The sequence below is a fragment of the Lissotriton vulgaris genome, chromosome 7 (genome assembly GCF_964263255.1).
Source record: "Lissotriton vulgaris chromosome 7, aLisVul1.2, whole genome shotgun sequence".
NCBI classification, from domain to species: domain Eukaryota; kingdom Metazoa; phylum Chordata; class Amphibia; order Caudata; family Salamandridae; genus Lissotriton; species Lissotriton vulgaris.
Window position 1 is genome coordinate 330,586,751 of NC_141695.1, and position 22,602 is coordinate 330,609,352.

A 22,602-nucleotide genomic window follows, 5' to 3' on the forward strand; every position below is an offset into this window, starting at 1 on the left:
GCAGAAATTAGAACAGGAAGGTTTTTCGTTTTTTCCTGAATAGCAGATAGTTAGGAAAAGAACGGATGTCCAGGGGGGGATCGTTCCAGAATTTGGGGGCAAGATAGGAAAAGGATCTGCCTCCCATTCTGGCTTGTTTGATGCGTCGGAATAACAAGAAGGCCTTTCCCTTCCGAGCGAAGGGTGCGTGAGGGAGTGTATTTGGACAGTTTGTTGGAGAGATAGGCTGGTCCGAATTGATTTAGACTTTTGAATACTATACAACAGATTTTAAAGTGTATTCTTTTGCAAATGGGAAGCCAATGAAGTTTACGTGAGAGAGGAAGAGAGGGGGTTCGATACGGGGAGCTCGTAACCAGACGGGCCGCCATATTTTGCACAACCTGTAGACCCTGAAGAGCAGATTCCTTTACGGAGATCAGCAAAGCGTTGCTGAAATCCAGGCGGCTAAGTACCAATGCATGGCTAAGAGTCTTTCGTGTAGAGGAGGGGAGAAAATGGAAAACTTTACATAGCAGGCTAAGAGCGTGAAAGCATGCTCGTTTGGTAGCGCCAATGTGCTCATTCATGTTCAGGTTTTTATTAAGGAGAACTCCTAGGTTTTTAACTACTGGCTTGGGCGTTGGGACTGCACCGAGTTCTTCAGGCCACCACCTGGGGCCCAGCAGTTCGTGGCATCTTTGAAGAGCATTATTTCTGTTTTGCCTGTATTGAGCTGCAAAAAATTGCAGCTCATCCAGGAAGAAATTACCTTCGTTCCATTAGCAAAAGTATCTTGAATGTTGGGGTTATTTTTGTCAAAAGACAGGAGAAGTTGTGTATCATCCGCGTAGGAAATTGGGTTAAACCCAATATTCCTAGGGAGTGACGCTAGGGGGCGATGTACACATTAAATAGGGTAGGGCTGAGACAAGAACCCTGAGGAACCCCTTTAATTACCATTGTAGTGTTGGATTTAAAGGGCCCTAGATTAACTGTTTGTGTTCTGTCTTTGAGGAAGTCCTTCAACCATTCAAGGGCAGTGTCCTGAACGCCTATAGAATGTAATCTGTCTAGCAGGATCTGGTGGGAAATCGTCGGTCGAGCAGTATAAGAATTACTGCACGACCTGCGTCCGCTTGCATACGAATGTCATCTACTATATTGACCAAGGCCAGTTCAGTACTGTGCCGGGGGCGAAACCCTGATTGAGAGATGTCGAGGAAGTTAGGACTCCACAAAGGCTGAAAGGTGCTTGTTGATATGTTTTCCTAGCAGTTTGCTATACAGGGGAAGCAATGAAATGGGTCGGTAATTAGTAACAACATTCAATGGTAATCTATCGTTTTTCTTGATTGGCATAATCTGTGCAGCTTTCCATTCTTTGGGAAGTATGCCTTGGCTAATAGAGTAATTGAGAACGGGACAAAGAGGTTCCGCCATCTCGATAGAGAGTTTTTTTTATGCTTTTGGCGGGTATAAGGTCTAGAGGGGGGCGGGACTTTGCAGATTTTAGTAAGTTCTTTGTATCTTGTATGGTGAGGAGAGGGAAATCTTTCAATATGCACAGACTGGGGGAATGGGGGGAACCTTGCATAGGGAGAGATCTGGAGTGATTATTAACAGAGGATATTTTGTTGTAGATATCCTCTATTTTTTGTGTGAAATGGTCGGCGATGTTGTTACATAAAGATTGGGAAAACTCTTCCTCCGGATTGCATGCTTTGGGGTTGATCAGAGTATTAAGAATGTGGAACAAGGTTTTTGATGTATTGTCTGCTTGGTCGATTTGGGTGGCTATAAAATTCTTCAGAGCTTTCCTGAGATTTTTGTGATAATTATCAAGGGCAGATTTGAATTTTCCTTTAGCCAGCATGTTCTTGGAGCGGCGCCAGAGTCGTTCAAGGTTTTTACACCTGCCCTTCTCTATTCTAAGATCTGACGAATACCAGGGAGTCTGGTGACGGGTGAGGGATGCCGCTCGTTTTTTCATAGGAATCAGGGTATCTATGGTGTTTCTGATAGAGTCTTGGAAAGTCCTAAAACGTCCTTCAACAGTATCTGTGGAAGAGTAGTGGGGGTGGGTAAAAGTTTCATTAAAAAGAGTGGTTGTGAGCTTGTGCCATTGCCTGTAACTATGGGTTACTGGAGAGTTTTTATGTACATACTCCCGAGGACCCATCAGGTCAAATGAGACCATCGAATGGTCTGACCAGGTTAGGGGGTTGGTGGATTTGTAAATGGTCTCAGAGAAATAGGATAGTACCTGGTCCAGGGTATGACCAGCCTTATGTGTAGGGGCATCATTCTTTCTTGTGAGGCCTAATGTAGCCATTTCCTTAAGGAAGGTGGTCGCTTCTGGGTCCTGAGGGTCCTCACTATGGACTTTAAAGTCCCCAAGAAGGAGGAATTTATTAGATGAAATTACGTGGGGAGCAATCAGGTCCATGAGAGTAGTAATAGAACTTGAGAGAGGACCGGGGGGACGGTAGACCAGAGCGCCCTTCCAGCTCAGTTGTGCATGGAGATCCAACCTGAATATAAGAATTTCTATTTTGTCACAGAGATGTTGGCCTAATATAGTCGCTTTTATAGGGACCTTATAGATGACAGCTGTCCCTCCACCAGTTTTATAGGGTCTGTCCAGTTTTATAATGCGATAGCCCTCAGGAAGTGCCATGGCAATGTCAGGGGTGGAAGAGGGTTTTAGACATGTGTCTGTCAGAAATCCCATATCAGGGCAAGAGGTGACTAAAATATCCCAGATATTTGTAGCGTGTTTGGGAAATGAGCGGACATTGGCTAGGAAGCAATCCCTGCTGGTTTTAATCAAGGTGTTATTGTCCGTATAGCTAGTGTAAGGCTTACTGAATGTTGTGGTCAGGCTTTGAAAGCCACAGTGGATGCATGAGAGGGGACCCTCTAAAATGTGGGGTAAGTTGTGAGGGTCTGCCTCAGATCCACTGGCCGGGTTCATGATAGGTGACCCATCCCTAATTTGTAGTAGGTCTAGGTTAGAGTAGGTGATCCTGGTTTTTGGGTCAGGGGCATGAACAGTATGAAAACTGGCAGCGTTACTGGCTCCTGACGGCGGTCTGGCGTGGACGGGCGCAGACGGGCTTGCCTTTGGCGTGCCTTCGGCCCGCCGGCGGCATGCCCGCTGCGCGCGTCCGCTGCGCGTCGGCCAGGGCACGGATATTTGACCTTTTCATCAGGGCCAGCTGATTTGGGCTCTGACGTCACTTCCTGGTTGAGCGGCACACCCTCCGCACAATCGGAACTTTCCGTGGTAGAACGGGGAGGCGTGGCAAACACAAGGCAGGAAAGTACAATGATCGAGTCTTTACTGCACAAGGTGAAGAGTTTAAAACATATGAGCAAGAGTGAAAAACATTTTTAAAAGAATGCGGACTTTAAAATGGCAGCGCGATTCCAGAGCATCTAGCAATTAGAAGTGAAAGGCAGTAGCGAGCGGGCGAGCATCGGAGGGGAGAATAGGGTGGGATTTCAGGCAACAAGTGGTGATTAAAGCAGGTTGCTTACCAGCTACTGACTACAAACCTCTAGCGTGTCCACTGCGCGTTGGCCATGGTTCAGAGGAGGTTGCCGTAGGCTGAAGCACCTGTCAGGAGATTAGTCCTGACTGCCACTGAAGGGAGCTCCAAGCCCAAGGCCTCGGCTGCCCTTCGCACCACCAGAGCGTCGGACGCTCCTTCCTCCGTAGCCACGATCGGGGGAGCAAGCATGGCATGGTCTGGAGAATTATACAGCCACTGGGGTCACCCAGGTCCTCTATCCAGGCCGGCTCTTCAAGCTTGTCTGCCAAAGGGTCCAGCGACCCCTCCCAATCCTCATCACCACCTTCTGGGTGATAATGAACACCAGGGATGAACATGAGAACCCTCCGGCGTCTGATTCAACGTCAACTGACATCGATCTGGCTCCAGGTCCATCTCGGGATAAGGATGGGGTTGTCGCTGGGATCAGCACCAGGGAAGGTCGGGTCAGATTGACTGGCATTGATCCGGATCCAGGCCTGGATCCATGGGGGCACTTTGGGGCTAGAGCCGCCGACATCGAAGGCCCAGAACCCCGACCGGCTCCGCAGGCCCTGAAGGCGCGCCAGCGGAGTCGGGCTGCCCAAAGATACAGTGGAGGCTTTCGTAAAGTTTATGACGTTGGGCAGGGAATGCCCCGGCTGCCAGAAATGGGGGGAGGCACAGAGTCATCCCAGTATCATGCACCGAAGACCAAGCCTTAGAGCAACGACGTTCTGGATCCCGCGTTGCGTCAGCCGACCGACGGAGAGAAGGCGAAGAGCGGCAGTGCTTCTTCACTTTCATCTTGTGCTCAACTTACCCAAGGACTTCGAAGACTTTGAATGGGACAAGGTGTGGGGGCTCCGCAAGAGGTCTAGGGACCTTCCTCTTGAACGAGACCAGGAGCAATGCAGAGCAGACGGCCAGACCTCCAAGAGCTTTCAAGACCGCTCCCACAAAAAGACTTTGGATTCATGACTCAGCAGTCGGAACACAACTTCGGGTCGTGGTCGCGCTCCAGACACCAAAGGCAAATGAGGTGTGTGCCAGTCACCAACATCAGCCTGTGACAGTCATCTCAAGGCTTGAAGCCGGTCCGACGATGGGACATCCCTCTCACACCAGGAGTAGAAGACTCGAAAAGTCGCTGACAAAACGTTCGAAAAGTTAAGTCAAAAAGTGACTCAAGGGGTAGTTCTCTCTGGATCTGCTCTAGGCTGGCGTGGAAAAGGAAAACTGACGTCAGCGTGCAGAGGCGGCATCTAAGTAGGCACCGCGACGGCATCAATGCCGATGGCGGATGTGGAATCGACCGATACACCCACCGACACGCAGGGGTACTGCTAAGAAAAAATTCACAGGATCCAGTCTGATGCTTGGGGAAAATTCTAAGGTAAGGAATCTATAACTAACAGTCTCTATCAGATCTTTGTTTGACATTGTGTGGGTGGTATACAGAATCATCAACATGGGGAGCAGGAATGGGCAGAACAATGGTGATTTTTGCATGGCGTAGAGCAGGTACAGACTGTTTAGCAGAGACGCTCTAGTGACTGGCGTACAATAGCTTTACTGTGGGTTGTTGGAACAGGCAGAATAATAAATATCTTTGGGTGGCATTGACAGTGTGTTGATGTTTGGTTGGCGTTAGTTGGGTCCCCTAATCATTTATTCCGATGAGCAATATACCATTCAGGACAAATTTCTGGAAAGGGCAAAATAAATTGAGACGGATAGCCTCGGGGCACGTCTTTGTGCTCCTTGCCTCTCAGCAGCTTAAGCACAGGTTGCAAGATTAGACAGAAGATTGTTATTCCTTCTGCATTGGATGCAGCAATTAACAGAACATTGGAGTTTAGTTGCCACTAAGCATGTCTCTGGATTCCTCACCCCAATGGCAGATGTACAATGCCTTTAGCATGGGCTGCAGCAATGAACAAAACATTGGTGTTTGGTTGGTCGCATCAGTAACAAGTATAGAGTAGCTTCAGCAATGGTTCCAGAAATGGACAGAAGAACTTTGGTATTTTGTTGCCATTAGTAGGATTTCGGGATTCCTCAGCATAGTTGCAGGTTACAGAGGCTTCGGCATGGGCTGTCAGAGTGAACAAAACATTTGGCCGTTGGATGCCAATGAACAAATGTCTGGGCTCCTTGTAGAAGTAAGAGGTGTACAGTGGCTCCAAGTCCGGTTCCAGGAATGGACATAACATTTTTTGTTTGGTTACCAGTAGGTAGGCTTCTCGGATCCGCGTCGCAGGGAGGGGTGCACTGCCAATGTAGGCAACAGAATGATCCATTCTGTCTTTGGCAACAAACAGACATACAGCAAGTTTGCTTCCTCTTCTGTTAAAGCCACAAACATTGGAAACTAGATGGGGGATAGTTGAGCTCCTTGAGCCCTTCCTAGTTTACAAATTGGTCCCTTTGGAAAATGTGGACTGGGGCAGTGTGTGCAAATGAGAAAGGGTTAATAAGGCATGTGTGTGCACCACGCCGTGCACTCAATCCATTGTTGCTCCCTGTGCAAGGGTCACGCCAGGTCCATGGGCGTTGTGTTGCATGTAAGTTGCAGGAAACTCCATGCCATCCCCAGGGTCATCAGATTTGTCTCAGGGCTGATCTTGTTCTTCTAAAGAGTGCTTCAGATTTCTACAGAAAAGGGAGCACTACTACTTCTTCCAGTCTGCAAAAGAAGAGAACAAAAAGGCCTTATTCATTCTGCAAGGCAGGACGTTCTACTAGCAACACACTCCTCACAACTTCTCCCAGAATCAGTCCATGCCCAGGTAATCTCTTAAGCTGAACCAATGCAGACACTACCCCATCACACCTGAATGCCTGGTTACATCACATCTTCTGGAGTCACACACCATAGTCTGCCCAAAACCTGAAGGGTCATCAACTGCACACAGACACTACATACCAGAAAGCCCTGATATGACCCCTACATTTTCCAGAAGTACTGGTCTCGCCCAGAGGTGTAGCTAGAACTTCTGGAACCCAGGGATTTCCCTCAGATTGCCGCCCATGGCAGGTAGCGGGGTGGGGGTGCTGGGTAAAAAGTACAGAGAGCACTTAAGAGGCCTGAAAGGTGCATCATGAAGTCCCACTGCCCTTGCTGTTGTCCAATACAGTGCAGGCGGTGCTGCATGCGTGCTGCACACTAAGTCTATTCTTCAATTTCTACCGAGTTTTGGCTTAAAAAAGATGAAACCATAAACCGATTGAGAAGAAAGCAGAATGTACTCCTTGAGAATTACTTTATCGTTGTTTGTTTTAGGACATTGACCGGGCTGTTTCTCAGCCTTCACCTTTGTCAGAGTGGCAAATGAAGCTCCCATGGCCTCATGTATTTTCTCTGGAGCCCAATAGAGTCAACTGTGTAGCTTGGCTCTATCGCGCCAAAAATCTCCAGCTGATTATTGATATACATGTTCTGTCTGGTGCGGGGCTTGTAAGGGACTCTCATAACTGCCGCAGAGCATTGCCTGGCTGTGAACAAGGAGGACCTCATTCCCTCCTGCCATAATATAAGGGTCCGTGGCTGAACCATCCCGGAATTGGTTTGTTATAAGCGGCGTGTATAGGATTGGCCTACAGTGTAGAGTTTCACCTAACCTGTTAACCAAAAAATACACAACACATTTCATACGGAGGGCTTGGGGATTAATGAGCAACCGTTTGTCATCAACCATTCAGCTGTTGCGTTATCATTTTTATACACTTTTGTTTAGTATTTTAGAAACTTAGATGGTGCAGATACGCCAGGGTTCTTACAACAAAGAGCAGGTGAAGATTCTTTTTTATGGGTCAATAAACAGCTTTAAAATTGATTTTTTTTTTAATTCTGTTCTAGGGCGTAGCTGGTTAATTCTGTATATTCAAATACATCAGTTAAATGATATATGGATGTTTTAGCCGAACGAAATGAATGAATGAATGAATGCATAATATGTATGTCGTCGACTTGACCGGCGCCGGCTTTCCCTGTTGCGCTTTGACTTCTGGCATCGTACTTGCCCCAAAGTATTGGCCTGGGGTTTCTCATTTCTGCTCTGTTGAGGTTTTTCAGAGGGATTTTCCATGTGGTCCTTCTGTATTTCTCCCTCCTCCCCACTTGCAATAACTTTTATTACATCTTCGAGCTGGATTTTATTGCTGGAGTGGCTATAAGTATCACCATTTTGATCTTCTTTGATCCTTTCCTTCCCCCCGTCCAAATTGAGTTACTCTGCCCCCCTTCACAGTTGTCCAGTATCTGTAGGCAGTCAGCCTCTGCTAAGCTGGGCATTGCCAGATTAAATATTGCTGGATTGTCATTTACCTGCAGGCTGGCCGTTAGTGCTGTCTTCTGGGCCCCTTCATCCAGATCCTCCTCTTCGCCCTGCTCCTCGGTCCTGATTACAGCTCCCAGTCCTGGTCACGGTCTGGAGCCTCCAAACAGATCCGCAATCGTCGGACCGGCAAGTGTTGTTGGGGCACTGACCCGCCCTTCCCCTTCCTCTCCGAGACGTCGTCCTTCCGGGTCCCAGTTTGCCCTTGGTGTCCAGGCAGTCGAGCCACTGCCTCGGTCCCAGCGCATATCTCAGTCGCTGAGCGGGCAGATGTCGGGCCACACTTAATGAGAGACTGCCAGCAGCCGGAGCCGCCTGGTCTTCCCTCGAGTTACTGGTTGCCTGTTTGGCTTCATCCCGACTGGAAAATGCATCTCAGCGGACCAGCAATCAAAGCGACTCAGCGTGCTGTAGAGCTTCTCACAGGTTTGTAGGTGTTCTTGCTGTCCCACCGCAACTCTGCAAGTGTGGTTGCAGCTAGCTGCTGGCCTCCTTACTCCGCAATTTCAGCAAAGTGTTCAAAACTTACAATAGCATCCTTATTTTAGTAGGGGCACATTGGGGGATCTCAATAGATCAAGGCACTGAGAGCGGTCATTTCAGCCGACCAACATCCTGCTTCTCATGTGGTTGCTTCCTGAGTGTGGCGTCCACTCCCCTCAGCAACAAACCCAATTTTCCAAACTGGAGAATATCGCTCTCATTGCTCCAGAGTGTTGTCTCTCTAGGTCGTTATAGAGCTTTTGGCTCCAGACTGGTGACCCGTATAAGGTCTCCAGGTGAATACGGCTCAGAGTATGTCTAGGAATTAGGCATCTTTTGGACTCTTTAGTTTTTAAGAAAGCTCTTCATATGGGTGTGATTCATTTTACTTTCACATGAACCATTTCTAAAAATAAAATAGGGTTTAAGAAAAAAAAAAAAAAAGAAAAAATCGCTGCTAACCGCACAATCATCCGCGGCCCAAAAAATAAAAAATACACAACTGATCAATCAAAACTCATAGCCATATGATAAGAGTCTAGAGAAAAATATGCTAATGTGCCATGCAGATGATAGATTGCACTATACACATGCTGGTAACATAACATATAGTAAAATAGCATAACAAAGCTTAGTATAGAATCACATACTGCAGTGTTCACTGAAAAACATTGCAGATTAATTCCTCTACAAAAACATGTTGAAAGCTTGCATTTAATTATAATCACCACTAGTTATTACTCATTAATGTGCAGATGGAGAAATTGCTAAAATCACTGGCAATCTCAGTTACGCTTGTGAAACAAAATTGCTTCATTGGGGATACACCTTTAAATTTAGCAACAATCTCTACATGATAGTCCAAGTATTGCTACTGCATTGCTGCTTTTCTTATATTTTTTCTCCTAGAATTCTTTTGGCTGCTGTGATTGATCTTTCAGTCCTGCTGCCTTAAGCAGCCAAATTTTCGAGCTTATCAAATCAGAATGGAAAAGTACATGGGGTGAAGTTGTGGGTGAAGTGAATCAATGAATATGTGTAACATGTTAAAATATTCTGACATGATATATGTCCTGGGTCGCAGAAAGGGCGGCCTGCAGCCAAAATGGGCCCCTACATTCTACCAAGGTAATGAAATTCAGCATATTCATGGATTGTGTTCATGAAGTAATTGAACAAAAAATATTTGTCATTTGATGATAAAAGAAAATGGATGACTTGTCTGAACACGAACTTAACCCGAAAGTGTCAGAGTTACACGAGCACCAATTGCGTTACAGACTTATACATTCATTTTGTTAAGTGATTTGCCTAGAATCGCCGGATGTTGAGCTGTTCCTGCCGCGATGCGAACCCGGTTGCCTAGCTTCCAAGTCAACCGCTCTTGCACTTTGGCCACAACTTCACCCCATGTACTTTTCCATTCTGATTTGATAAGCTCCAAAATGTGACTGTTTAAGGCAGTAGGACTGAAAGATCAATCACAGTAGCCAAACGAATTATAGGAGAAAAAATATAAGAAAAGCATCAATCCAGTAGCAATGCTTGGACTATCATGTAGAGATTGTTGCTAAATTTGAAGGTATATCTCCAATGTAGCAATTTTGTTTCGCAAGCGTAAATGAGATATTGCCCGTGATTTTAGCAATTTCTCCATCTGCACATTAAGGAGCAATTAGCAGTGATTATAATTAAATGCAAGCTTTCGACATATTTTTGTAGAGAAATTAATCTGCAATGTTTTTCAGTGAACACTGCAATATGTGATTCGATACTATGCTTTGTTATGCTATCTTACTATATGTTATGTTACCAGCATTTGTACAGTGCAATCTACCATCTGCATGGCACCTTAGAATATTTTGTTCTAGACTCTTATCATATGGCTAGGAGTTTTGATTGATCAGTTGTGTATTTGTTTTTGGGCCGCGGATGGTTATGTGTGGTTAGCAGCCATTTGTTGTTTTTTTAAACCCCACTTTATTTTTATAAATGGTTCATTTGAAAGTAAAATGAAAAACACCAACATGAAGAGCTTTCTTACCAACTAAAGAGTCCAAAAGATGCCTACTTCCTAGACATACTCTGAGCCATATTCGCCCAGCGACCTTATACGGGTCTCCAGTCTTGGGCCGAAAGCTCTATATCGACCTAGAGAGACCACACTCGGGAGCAATGAGCGCAATATTCTCCAGTTTGGGAAATTGGGTTAGTTGCTGAGGGAAGTGGACGCCACACTCAGGAAGCAACCACATGGGAAGCAGGATGGTGGTCGGCTGAGGTGACCGCTCACAGCGCCTTGATCTATTGAGATCCCCCAATGTGCCCGGACTAAAATAAAGATGATATTTGAAGTTTTGAACACTTTGCTGAAATTGCTGAGTGAGGAGGCCAGCAGCTAGCTGCACCCCCACTTGCAGAGTTGCGGCCGGACAGCAAGAACTCCTACAAACCGTTGAGAAGCTCTACAGCATGCTGAGCCGCTTTGATTGCTGTTGCTCAGAGATGCATTTTCCAGTCGGGATGAAGTCAAAGGGGCAACCTGTAACTCAAGGGAAGACCAGGGCGGCTCCAGCTGCTGGCAGTCCGTCATTAAGTGTGGCCCCGACATATGTCCGCTCAGCGACAGATATGCGCTGGGACAGAAGCAGTGGCTTGACTGCCTGGACACCAAGGGCAAACTGGGACCCGGAAGGATGACGTTCCAGAGAGGAAGGGTACGGGTGGGTCAGTGCCCCAACAATACCTGCCAGTCCGATGATTGTCGATCTATTCAGAGGCTCCAGACCGCGACCAGGACTGGGAGCTGGAATCAGGATTGAGGAGCAGGGCGAAGCGGAGGATCCGAACGAAGGGGCCCAGAAGACAGCACTAACGGCCAGCCTGCAGGTAAATGACAATCCGGCAATATTTAATCTGGCAATACCCAGCTTAGCAGAGGCTGGCTGCCTACAGACACTGGAGAACTGTGAAGGGGGGCAGAGATACTCAATTTGGACGGGGGAAGGAAAGGAACAAAGAAGATCAAAATGGTGATACTTATAGCCACTCCAGGTATAATATCCAGCTCGAAACTGTAATAAAAATGATTGCAAGTGGGGAGGAGGGAGAAATACAGAAGGCCCACATGGAAAATCCCTCTTAGAACCCTCAACAGAGCAGAAATATGAAACGCCAGGCCAATACTTTGGGGCAAGTACGATGCCAGAAGTCAAAGCACAACAGGGAAAGCCGGCGCCGGTCAAGTTGATGACATACATATTATGCATTCATTCTTTCAGTCATTTCTTTCGGCTAAAACATTCATAAATCATTTAACTGATATATTTGAATATACAGGATTAACCAGCTACGCCCTAGAAGAATAAAAAAAAAATGTTTCAATTTTAAATCTGTTTATTGACCCATAAAAAAGAATCTCCACCTGCTCTTTGTTGTCAGAACCTTGGCTTATCTGCACCATCTAAGTTTCTAAAATACTAAACAAAAGTGTATAAAAATGATAACGCAACAGCTGAACGGTTGATGACAAACGGTTGCTCATTAATCCCCTTGCCCTCCGTATGAAATGTGTTGTGTATTTTTTGATTAACAGGTTGGGTGAATCTCTACACTGTAGGCCAATCCTATACACGCCGCTTATAACAAACCAATTCCGGGATGGTTCAGCCACGGACCCTTATATTATGGCAGGAGGGAATGAGGTCCTCCTTGTTCACAGCCAGGCAATGCTCTGCGGCAGTTATGAGAGTCCCTTACAAGCACCGCACTAGACAGAACATGTATATCAATAATCAGCTGGAGATTTTTGGCGCGATAGAGCCAAGCTACACGGTTGCATCTATTGGGCTCCAGAGAAAATACATGAGGCCATGGGAGCTTCATTTGCCACTCTGACAAAGGTGAAGGCTGAGAAACAGCCCGGTCAATGTCCTAAAACAAACAACGATAAAGTAATTCTCAAGGAGTACATTCTGCTTTCTTATCAATCGGTTTATGGTTTCATCTTTTTTACGCCAAAACTCGGTAGAAATTGAAGAATAGACTTAGCGTGCAGCACGCGTGCAGCACCGCCTGCACTGTATTGGACAACAGCAAGGGCAATGGGACTTCATGATGCATCTTTCAGGCCTCTTAAGTGCGCTCTGTACTTTTTACCCAGCACCCCCACCCCGCTACCTGCCATGGGCGGCAATCTGAGGGAAAGCCCCAGGTTCCAGAAGCTCTAGCTACGCCTCTGCTGTGGCGGGGCCGCCTTTATATTATATTTGGGGAGAGTGACACTACTGCAAGTGATTGACAGTAGTGTCAGTGAGTGTCCCCAAATATATTCTAAAGGTGGCCGCCGCCATGGGCCACCAGTGTCGCAAGGCCGCCGCCCCCAAACTAGTGCCGCCTGGGGCAGACCGCCCCCTAGCTACGCCACTGGTCTCGCCACACCAGAAAGCTAGAACCACACCCCTTCAGCCCCTGTTGTTCACAAATAGTGACTTTCTACATCTGAATGCCCATATGCCAACCCTTCATCTTGAGAAGGTCATCTCTCACACTCCAGAGAGACGAAGTGCCACCCCCATTAACTTGTGTTCTGTAGACATGGTACCTTCTAGAGACACATGGCCAGGCACACACATTATCTCCTGCATGGTGGGGCTGCTAAAGCCTTGGTCCTCAAAATCACTGCCCCATCCCCAGCAGCTATAACCTCGTCCTCACCAACATGTGCTGGTGTCACCCCGTCCTCTCCAGAAGACTTGATGTTACCCCCCTTGATTCCCCTTCTGCAGGCAACACGGCCTCCTAAACGCACTACCCTCCTCCCCTACAGCTAAGTGGTGCCCTGTCTACAACCTGAGATGCAGTCTTACACCATGCACACCCACTCCTCAATGGCAAATTATTAAAAAAAAATTACAATTCCTTGGATCCTTCCCTGAGGTCAATAAATTGTTTTCGGGTTGCCAGCTTGATGCTTGCACCTGGGGGAATGAGGGAGGAGGGTGATGGGGGAGGGCTAAGGTGGGGGGGGGGGGGGGTATGGGAAGGATCATAAAAAACGAGCTCTTTGGAAAAAAGCAGGTAGAGGTGCAAATCGCACCACTCGCATTCACTCTTACCTTTCTTAAAGGTTGGCACCGGGCCACCTTTAGCAAGATCACTCTGTGACAGGGTCTCCACCATCCAGGACAGGGCGCTGGTGCAGTAGTCCAACTGCAAGAGAAGACAGAGTATAAATGGAGTCAGTTCACTGCATACTTTTCTGAGCCTTGCACCGGTTTATATCCGGTTACTCATTATGGTACCTGATGGGTGTGGGTTATGGATGTGTGCAGAGCACCCACTGGTAAATATGTTTTATTCATTAATGACAGTGCAACTTGCAACCCGACTTTATTCTAAAGTCAGTTGTTTGATTCCTCAATAGAGAACTGAAATTCTTTTCGGATGAGGACATTTCTTGTTTGTAAGGGAACATATCCTGCATGTTTTAAACCTGCGGGTTCTCCGAGGTTTTGATTTTCCATTCAAAATGAAAATTATAATATATAGCAGTTAGAAGTACCTCATTATTTTAAATTTATATTATTATTTGTTGATTGTTTGAACATTGTCTTTGTTAGATGGCATTATTGAACACCTGCCATCTCGACATGCAGTTATCCCACTGCATGGCGGAGTATACCCTATGGTTGTACTGTACACATTTAGGGTGTACCAGCAACCTTTTTTGGTAATGAGTGAGGTGGTTTGAACTATAAACCTATCCAATTCAGTTATAAGTAGCAATTGCCATCAGAATACGTTTTGAATATTCCCATTGGCTTGTATTCTGCTAAATAATGCTTATTGTCAGAAAATTGGCACAGTGTCTCCCCCCCAGTTTTTGTTTGTAATCCCCTGATTTGTTATCACCAGAATGCCCAAGCAAACTTCGCCTCAGTGCATCCTGTAGCATGGACCCCCATTGGTGTAGATAAGCAACCATTGGCAGTTCTGATCGCCTTAGAACTAACTATTGAACAGACTATACTTTGCAGTACAAAGTATTTTTTTGCAAGGGAAAGATGGTAAACCTGTTTTCTGGAAGGTAGAGCCGCAATCGGTTACCCCTTATTGTAGCTTTATTTACCCCTCCTTCCATCATCTCAAACCTCTTTTACTATTTAGATTTAGAGACAAACAAGCCTTTCTAAAACCCTTCTTTCATGTATCCCTCCAAGACTCATCCAATATCTCATCTTTCTCCCTAATCCACTTCTAGAGACTTTCTCCCCCATCTTTTTTTTTACTCATCCCAAACCTCCTCTTACTGCTATGAACTCCAAAGAAACACTTTCTAGACCCTTCCCTCTCCTAACCCTCCACCAACCTTCTCAAGCTAACCAACAGACTCACATGTCCCCCGCTCAAATTAATTTCACATTTCCCTATACTAATTTGCCACTAATCTTTTTTGGGCTCCGGAGTACCGAGCTACTCTCCGAAAAGCGCTTCAAAGCCTCGTCAGGGGTAGTAAGCGCTATAAAAATACAATTACAATTTATGACTTAATTTATGATTCTTATGTAATGCTCTATTTTTTTATATAAAGTGCTCGAATATATTTAGGTAATGTCAGCGCTATATAAAACTACATACAATTAATAAAGGGATATAAAAAGCTCAAACATACTTTTTGTTAAGCATTGTCACGTGTGTATGGTGCACCGTGTAGATTCGCTTCCAAATTTTGGAGTAAACACCACAGAATGTAAATTTACGATTATTTAGGGTGCCTCGAGTCCTTTATGTGCATTTCCATTGATTTGAATGCTGTTGTGTGAAATGGAGCACCATCACGTCCATTTATAAACATGTTTGAGTGGACTATCTAGTACCAAAGAGGAAAATGAACAACCTTTCGACTTGCAGAACGAATAAGGAGGCTCACAGGAAAATAAGTCTAAGCTGGAGGAAAGCAACAAGGGCAGAGGAAAGAGCAAAATGACCCCCCTGCAGAATATAATGAGGGGCCCCTGAGTTCCCATATCTCAAGATATTCATTGACCTTGGGCTGAGTGGGTCCCGAATGGGGGTTGATTGAAAGCTAGAGCAGCAGACGGAGTGTTTGCCCTGTTGTGCATAGAGGACAGCTGGTCAGTGGGCGCTCCACAGGCAGGGGTGCTCAGTGCTCTCGAGCGGAGTGTACAGGACAGCTCTGCAAACAGGGTGTTTGCTCAGCTGAGGATTAGAACACGGGAACAAGGGTCGTTTGTAGAAATCAGATAGAACAGTGGAGGCTCCTCCGCTAAGGCGGAGGAGCGTCGCCCCACTGCTTTTTCACAGTGGAAATAAGGAAAAATAAAATGATAACTAGGTTTTGCAGCGTGAATCTTTCTGGATTCCCTATGCTGTCCATTATTCTGTGGTCTAGTGGTTCGGTCGGGAATCGTAGTCTTTTCTTTCTTTCTTTTTTTTTTTTTGTAGCCCAGGTGGGCGTCGACGTCCCACCTTTCATGTACTTCCTGTGACGTCGGCATGCTTCCTGTGGAAGCTCCCACCTTTGGGCGCCATCTTCAGATTCTTTTTTCCGCCGTTGGGTCTGGATCCTCACAGAGAGACTCCAGAGTTTTTGGAGGAAAGAAGAGGAAAAAGACGAATTTTACACAGAAAAGATTGGAGAAGATACAGAGGAACAAGATCACCAAGCCGGGACGACTAAGAAGGAGGAGAACTTCGAGATCTTCGATGTCCAACGGAGAATGCGCACACAGGGGCCCCCCTGAGTGTAGGAATGGACAAAAACCTTTTAAACTATTCCGTAACAGCCACCACAAATACACGCAGAAGGACCAGCACCCGGTCTGCAACCTCTGCTTGCCGGTCGACCACGAGAGCAAGGATTGCATCACCTGCTACGCTTTCACCCCGAAGACACTCGGGGTTAGAGAGAGACAGAGGAGAGCCAACTACAGCATGCAAGGCAAAGGCCAACGTCCATCGCTTCGGGACCTGGGCCTCTCCAATGACGAAGAGGACAGCATCGCCGAAGGACCGATAAGAGGGCATCTAAAGAGGTAGGAGAGACGTCCACCCCTAGCCCCCGACAGACTCTCGAAAGCCCGAGTCAGACTCTCAAAAAACAGAGTCTAAGTCCTCGAAGGGAGCACTGGTGCCGAAAATCTCGATGGCTGCAGCTGCATCCAAGGACAAACAGCCCAGCAGATCCTTCGAAAAGGACTCCCAGGCGGCGAAGACCGGCGAAAAGCCAAGGTCATCGAAAGAAATGTCCCCAAAAATGACCGCTCGACTTCGAAGGAGAAGGACCCGAAGGTCGCTTCGACATCCACGACTAAGTCAAAGAGATCGTCGGAAACGTTAGACGCCGAGCATGCCGCCGGGATGGAGAGGAAAAAGACAAGGCTTGAGGCCGAAATGGAGAACATCCTGCAAAGAAAGAGAGAGTTCGACGAGAAAATGAAAAGGTTCACGATTCCGTCGAAACTGCCGACGTCGATATAGAAGAGGAAGAGGAGTTTGACACCGAAGGGCCGCCGAAAACTCCGGAGCCCCAGGAACACCTAGAGGAAGAGGGCCTATACTATGAGGAAGAAGGCGACGATGACCAGCGAACGAGTTTCGGCTCGGCATCCTCGATGGCACAGGACCTGGAATGGCAGGACCTCGACTCCGAAAACCCGGAAGAGCACGTGGAGACTTATCCTTCGAGGCCTTCACCACCAGATGACATTGGGGCCTATAACATGGTCATCAAGAACGCGGCAGCGGCTTATGGAGTCAAACTGGAGGAGGAAAAACCCAAGGCATGTTTCCTCTTAGAGACCCTGCTCCCCACTCAAACAAAGAGTCAGATCCTCCCCATGCTCCTGAGTCTCATGGACCAAGGGAGGGAGGCGTTCAAAGACCCAGCAACCTGCAGGTCTGTCACACCTAGGACGGATAAAAAATACAAACACTCCTCTCAGGATCCTCCCTACATCCAGGGATCCGTCACGGCGGACTCCATTATTGCAGCAACAGCCAGGAAGAGGGCAAACGTCCCAACAACATCAGGCCCACCACCAGACAGAGAAAGTAGGAGGATGGACCTAACTGGGAGAAAAATAGAGAGAAATGCAGCGGTACACTGGCGCATGGCGAACTCCAAGGCGAACTCCAAAACAGACACCAGTACCAGCATTGGGACATGATGGGACAACTGCTCGAGCACCTCCCCGATGAATACCAGCAAAGGGCATCACACCTGGTGGAGGAAGAGAAAAATATATCAAATGCTTGCCTGAAAACTGCCTTGGATGGGGCCAACACATCCAGCAGACTTATGATGATAGGAATCACAGAAAGAAGGCACGCCTGGCTCAGGATCTCAGGCTTCAAGCCGGAAGTACAGAACAACATTCAAACACTCCTTTCAATGGAGACACACTGTTCGGGGCACCGGTGGATGAGAAACTCGCCCAGCTCAAGACAGAAAATGAAACTGCAAGGTCCATGGGGGCCTTACAATTCAGAGGGATGAGAAGAGGTACCCCGACACGGAGACCAAACGGAAGGGGAGGAAACCAGCCTGGAAAGTCACACCAGACATTCCAGCAGGCACACCAAAGCGACAATCAATCGCAGCAGGGACAGCAAAAGCAAACCTGGCAGTACCAGCCTCAGGGCCTGTCCTTTCGCGGGAGGGTGAATGGACGAGGGCAAACAAGAAGAGGGGGCCAACAACCCACCTCAAAGTGACTTCGCCACGCAAAGCGTGCCCACCCACACAACCCCTTCGAGGGTAGAGCACAACAAGGTCAACAAGAGGGGGTTACACGAACAAAACATCGAACATGTAACACCAGTAGGAGGCAGGCTAAGACAGTTCTTCCAGGAGTGGAAGAAGATAACTACAGACAAATGGATACTCAACATCATACAGTTTGTATACTGCATAGAACTGGAAAAGAAACCACCAAACAGAAAACCAAAAAGGAAGGCGCATTCAGGAAAAGAACTAGCGCTACTCCTAGAGGAATCACAAGAACTCCTCCGAAAGGAGGCCATCGAGCCAGTTCCATTCAGAGAAAGGAACAAGGGAGTGTACTCAAACTATTTCCTAGTACCAAAAGTGGAAGAAACGCTAAGACCCATCCTGGATCTAAGGTTCCTAAACAAATACATGAAGACACAAAAGTTCAAAATGACATCCCTACAAGAGGTCATTCCTCAGATAAGGGACAGAGACTTCATGTCCACCATAGACCTCAAAGATGCCTACCTGCACGTTCCCATGAACAGGCAGCACAAATATCTACTAAGATTTACCATCAACAAAGAACACTACCAGTTCACAGCTCTAGCCTTCGGACTAAAGTCCGCACCAAATGTCTCACAGCCGTGGCAGCATACCTGCGCAGGGAAGGGATTCATGTATACCCTTACCTCGACGACTGGCTAATTAAAGCAAGTTCACACAGGACGTTCAAGGAACACGCACAGCGGGTCACAGAAACACAGACGGACCTGGGATTCTCCATACGATGGGGGAAATCCTCGATGGAACCAGAGCAAGTGAAGATATTTCTGGGTGCACAGATCAACACCATACAGCGCAAGGTGTTCCCCAGCAACAAGAGAACACTGGCCCTGCTGAAGGAGACATGCCACTACCAGAAGGGGCGAGCTCTGACAGTGAGGACAGCGAGCAAGATCAAGGGGATGATGGCGTCCTGCATACACCTGGTCCCCAATATACGGCTCCACATGAGACCATTCCAGGAATGGCTGCAACAACAATGGTCACAAGCTACAGGAAGTTGGGAAGATCTAGTGGTTGTAACGCACGCAGTGCAGGAGGAGATTACGTGGTGGAACAGGGAGAACATAACAAAAGGGAAGCCTTTAACACCACCAACCCAAATGGTGACCATCACTACAGATGCATCCCAGATGGGATGGGGAGCACACATGAACAAACTCAAAGTGAGGGGTCTGTGGACTCTAGCAGATGCGTTCAGACACAACTACCTGGAACTGAAGACCGTGTTCCTTGCCCTGAAGGCATGCCCTGAAGGCATTCCAAAAACAACTATACAACCAGAGAGTGTTGATACAAACAGACAACACAACAACGATGTTCTACATCAACAAACAGGGAGGAACACAATCAGTCGCAGTATCCAACCTAGCGCAGGAAATATGGAGATGACCATCCCACTCAAAATAGACCTGCTAGCCATACACCTACCAGGGAAGGACAATGTGGAAGCAGACTGGCTCAGCAGACAGACTTCAGCATCCCACGAGTGGGAGCTCAATGCACAGGAAACGCAAAGGCTATTCAGGAGGTGGGGAACACCGACGATGGACCTATTTGCAACACACCAGAATGAAACAAGCCGATACTTGGCATCCAGGGGAACAGTCCCAGGAGAATGCCCTATGGATAAGCTGGTCCAAAACATTTGCCTACGCTTTTCCTCCCCGATACCACTGATACACTGGGTTCTCAACAAGTGCAGAACCAGCAACATGACACAGCAGACCTGGTACTCACAAATAAGGAAATGGCGCTGGGACCACCCCACAAGTTCGGGAAAAGAAAAGACTTACTCTCCATGCAAAACGGATAAGTACTACACCCAGAGCCAGAGAGCCTTAGCCTAGCGGCATGGCTCCTGAAGACAGAGTTTGCACACCTAAGGTTACCTGAGAACACCCTGCGGGTGCTACGAGAGGCAAGGAGACCCAGAGTGCTATGTGGCAAAATGGAAGAGGTTCACACAATGGTGCAGCAAGAAGAAACTACACAAGAAGATGACAAGGGAATCAACGGTGCAAAGATACCTCACGCACCTGCTGAAAGCAAAACTAAGTTCATCCTTGCTAAGAGTACACCTAGCAGCGATAGTAGGAGAGACAGGAAAGAGCTTCTTTACATCACAAGTAGTAAAGAGATTCCTGGACGGGGCAAAAAGGATCGCACCACCTAAGAGGATGCCGCCACCGGCATGGAACATTAATTTAGTCCAAACAGAGCTTATGAAAGCGCCCTTTGAACCCAGCCATTAGGCCTCCCTACAAATGCTAACAATGAGGGCAGCCTTTCTGGTGGCAATCACCTTGCTGCCCAGGGTAAGCGAGCTGCAAGCGCTAACACTGCAAGAACCCTACATTCAAATACACAATGATTGTGGTATGGGATGAGGGAGGTAATGAGAACTGACCCACACTTTATGCCAAAGGTGGTGTCTAGGTTCCACATGAACCATACAGTACAAATACCAAGCTTCTTTCAGAAACCATCCACAAGCGCAGAGAGGGCACTGCACTCTCTGGACGCTAGAAGAGCAGTAATGCATTACATGGAAAGAACTAAGGAGCACAGGAAAACAAAGCAGTTCTTTGTGTCCTTCGCAAGGAGTTTCCTGTGTAGACCAGTAACAAAGGGAACCATAGCACGATGGATCGCACAAACTATACAATTCTGCGACAAACAGGCAGGTCAAGAACTAGCAGAGGGGGCACGAGCCCACTCTGCCAGGAAGAAGGGAGCAACAATAGCCTTCCTGGCTAACACACCCATTCAAGACATATGCCTGGCGGCAACATGGGTTTCAGTGGACACGTTCACTAAGCACTATTGTGTGGATATACAAATGAACAAGGAAGCACAAGTAGGACAGAAGGTGCTTCAACATATATTCAACAACCAAAGCTCATCTTCCACCCAGCCGCCACAAACATAACAAACCGCTACAAAGTTTATGCACAGCATAGTGAATCCAGAAAGATTCACGCTGCAAAACGAATAGTTTCTTACCTGTCGGTGTAGTTTTGCAGCGTGAAGATCTTTGTGGATTGACTAGCGAACCCACCCACCTCTGCCAGAAAGAAGAGGCAGGAGAATGAGGTGGAAATAAAAAAGACAATATACAAACAGACACCTTAAAAGACAAAGCGGGAAAATCATTTACTTGGAGGGAAAACTAGAAAACATTGCCAAAGGATTCACAAACAGAACACAAAAACACAAAAACAGGAAAAAAGAATCTGAAGATGGCGCCCAAAGGTGGGAGCTTCCGCAGGAAGCGTGCCGACGTCACAGGAAGTACACCAAAAGGTGAGACGTCGACGCCCACCTGGGCTACAAAAAAAAAAAAGAAAAAAGAAAAGACTACGATTCCGGACCCAACCATTAGACCGCGGAATAATGCACAGCATAGTGAATCCAGAAAGATCTTCAAGCTGCAAAACTACACCGACAGGTAAGAAACTATTTGTTATTATCATTGTATTTTTCTTGCTGCAGCGTCTCGGCGGACATGGCAGATCTGCTCTGCTCTCAGAGCAGGGGAGGAGGGGTGGGAACTACGCCGTACTCTTCCTTCTCGTGAGTGGTGATACTTTGTACTCGGACGCTGACTACGTTGAGCGCCGTAATTGGATGCATACAATTTTTTACGGCTGACACTAGGCACTTATGGCTACCGGGATATTTATGATTACTCGAGCTATATAAGGAATTTGGAATATTTATATCAATAATTGTCTTCGTGGCTGTCGAGATTTTAAGAAGGCCCAACCCGCTTTCGCCTATTTACCGAGCCTAGCTATAGCCCTGAAGAAGTCGTTTGGTTACCTGACCAAGACGAAACACATGTTGGCGGCTAGTGTGTGTTCTCTTGATGAAGGTTGGAAAATAAATCAAGATGATATGAGGACAAATCCGCATATGGAATTTTCTTTGACGGACTGGAATATTTGCTCTTAGCTCAGGATATACCCCTTGCTTTCCAATGGCTATTGGTAGGCTGGGAGCCAGTGCTTCCAGCTTCCTTTGCAGAGAAGCCAGGAAGAGGGCGCAAGAGAGGCGGAAACTTTCCAGTAGGCGAGCCGGCACGTGTTTTTTTTTTTTTTTAAGTCCCCTTACTCCCCTATTTTTCCCCTCCCCGCCTCACTGCTGCTTCCCGGGAGCAGCCGCAACTGACCTGAAACTGGACTGACAAGACACTCCATTGAGATACAGCAAAAATTAATAAAAACAAAGGGTCTGTTCCCTCTCCCCTGGAACTAGTGTATCTAAGGAGTACTCTTCTATTTCCCAGGACTCCCTTACAACAAGTCATAGTCTGAGTGTTTCTCAGAGCGCAGCCCGACCAAGTACCACGCATCAGGCATTTGACTAAACACATTTGAATGTGGCAGTCCATATGATTGCATTAAAATGCATTATCATGCATTTTTAGCACCATGACTACCTGTGCACGCTGCGCTTGGTT

The 22,602-nt window shown here is 47.1% G+C and overlaps 1 protein-coding gene across 1 annotated transcript in view; it reads right to left on the minus strand.

The window, feature by feature from the left end:
* Window positions 1-1,324: 1,324 nt before the first annotated feature.
* LOC147701502 (transient receptor potential cation channel subfamily M member 4-like) overlaps window positions 1,325-22,602 on the minus strand; it is a 363,218-nt gene continuing 341,940 nt past the window's right edge. Inside the window, exons 24-25 of the mRNA XM_086930188.1 lie at window positions 13,456-13,549; window positions 1,325-6,204 (exon numbers count right to left, since the gene is read on the minus strand). Coding sequence (XP_086786314.1) covers window positions 6,191-6,204; window positions 13,456-13,549 — 108 coding nt within the window. The 3' untranslated portion in view covers window positions 1,325-6,190. The remainder of the gene's footprint in view (window positions 6,205-13,455; window positions 13,550-22,602) is intronic.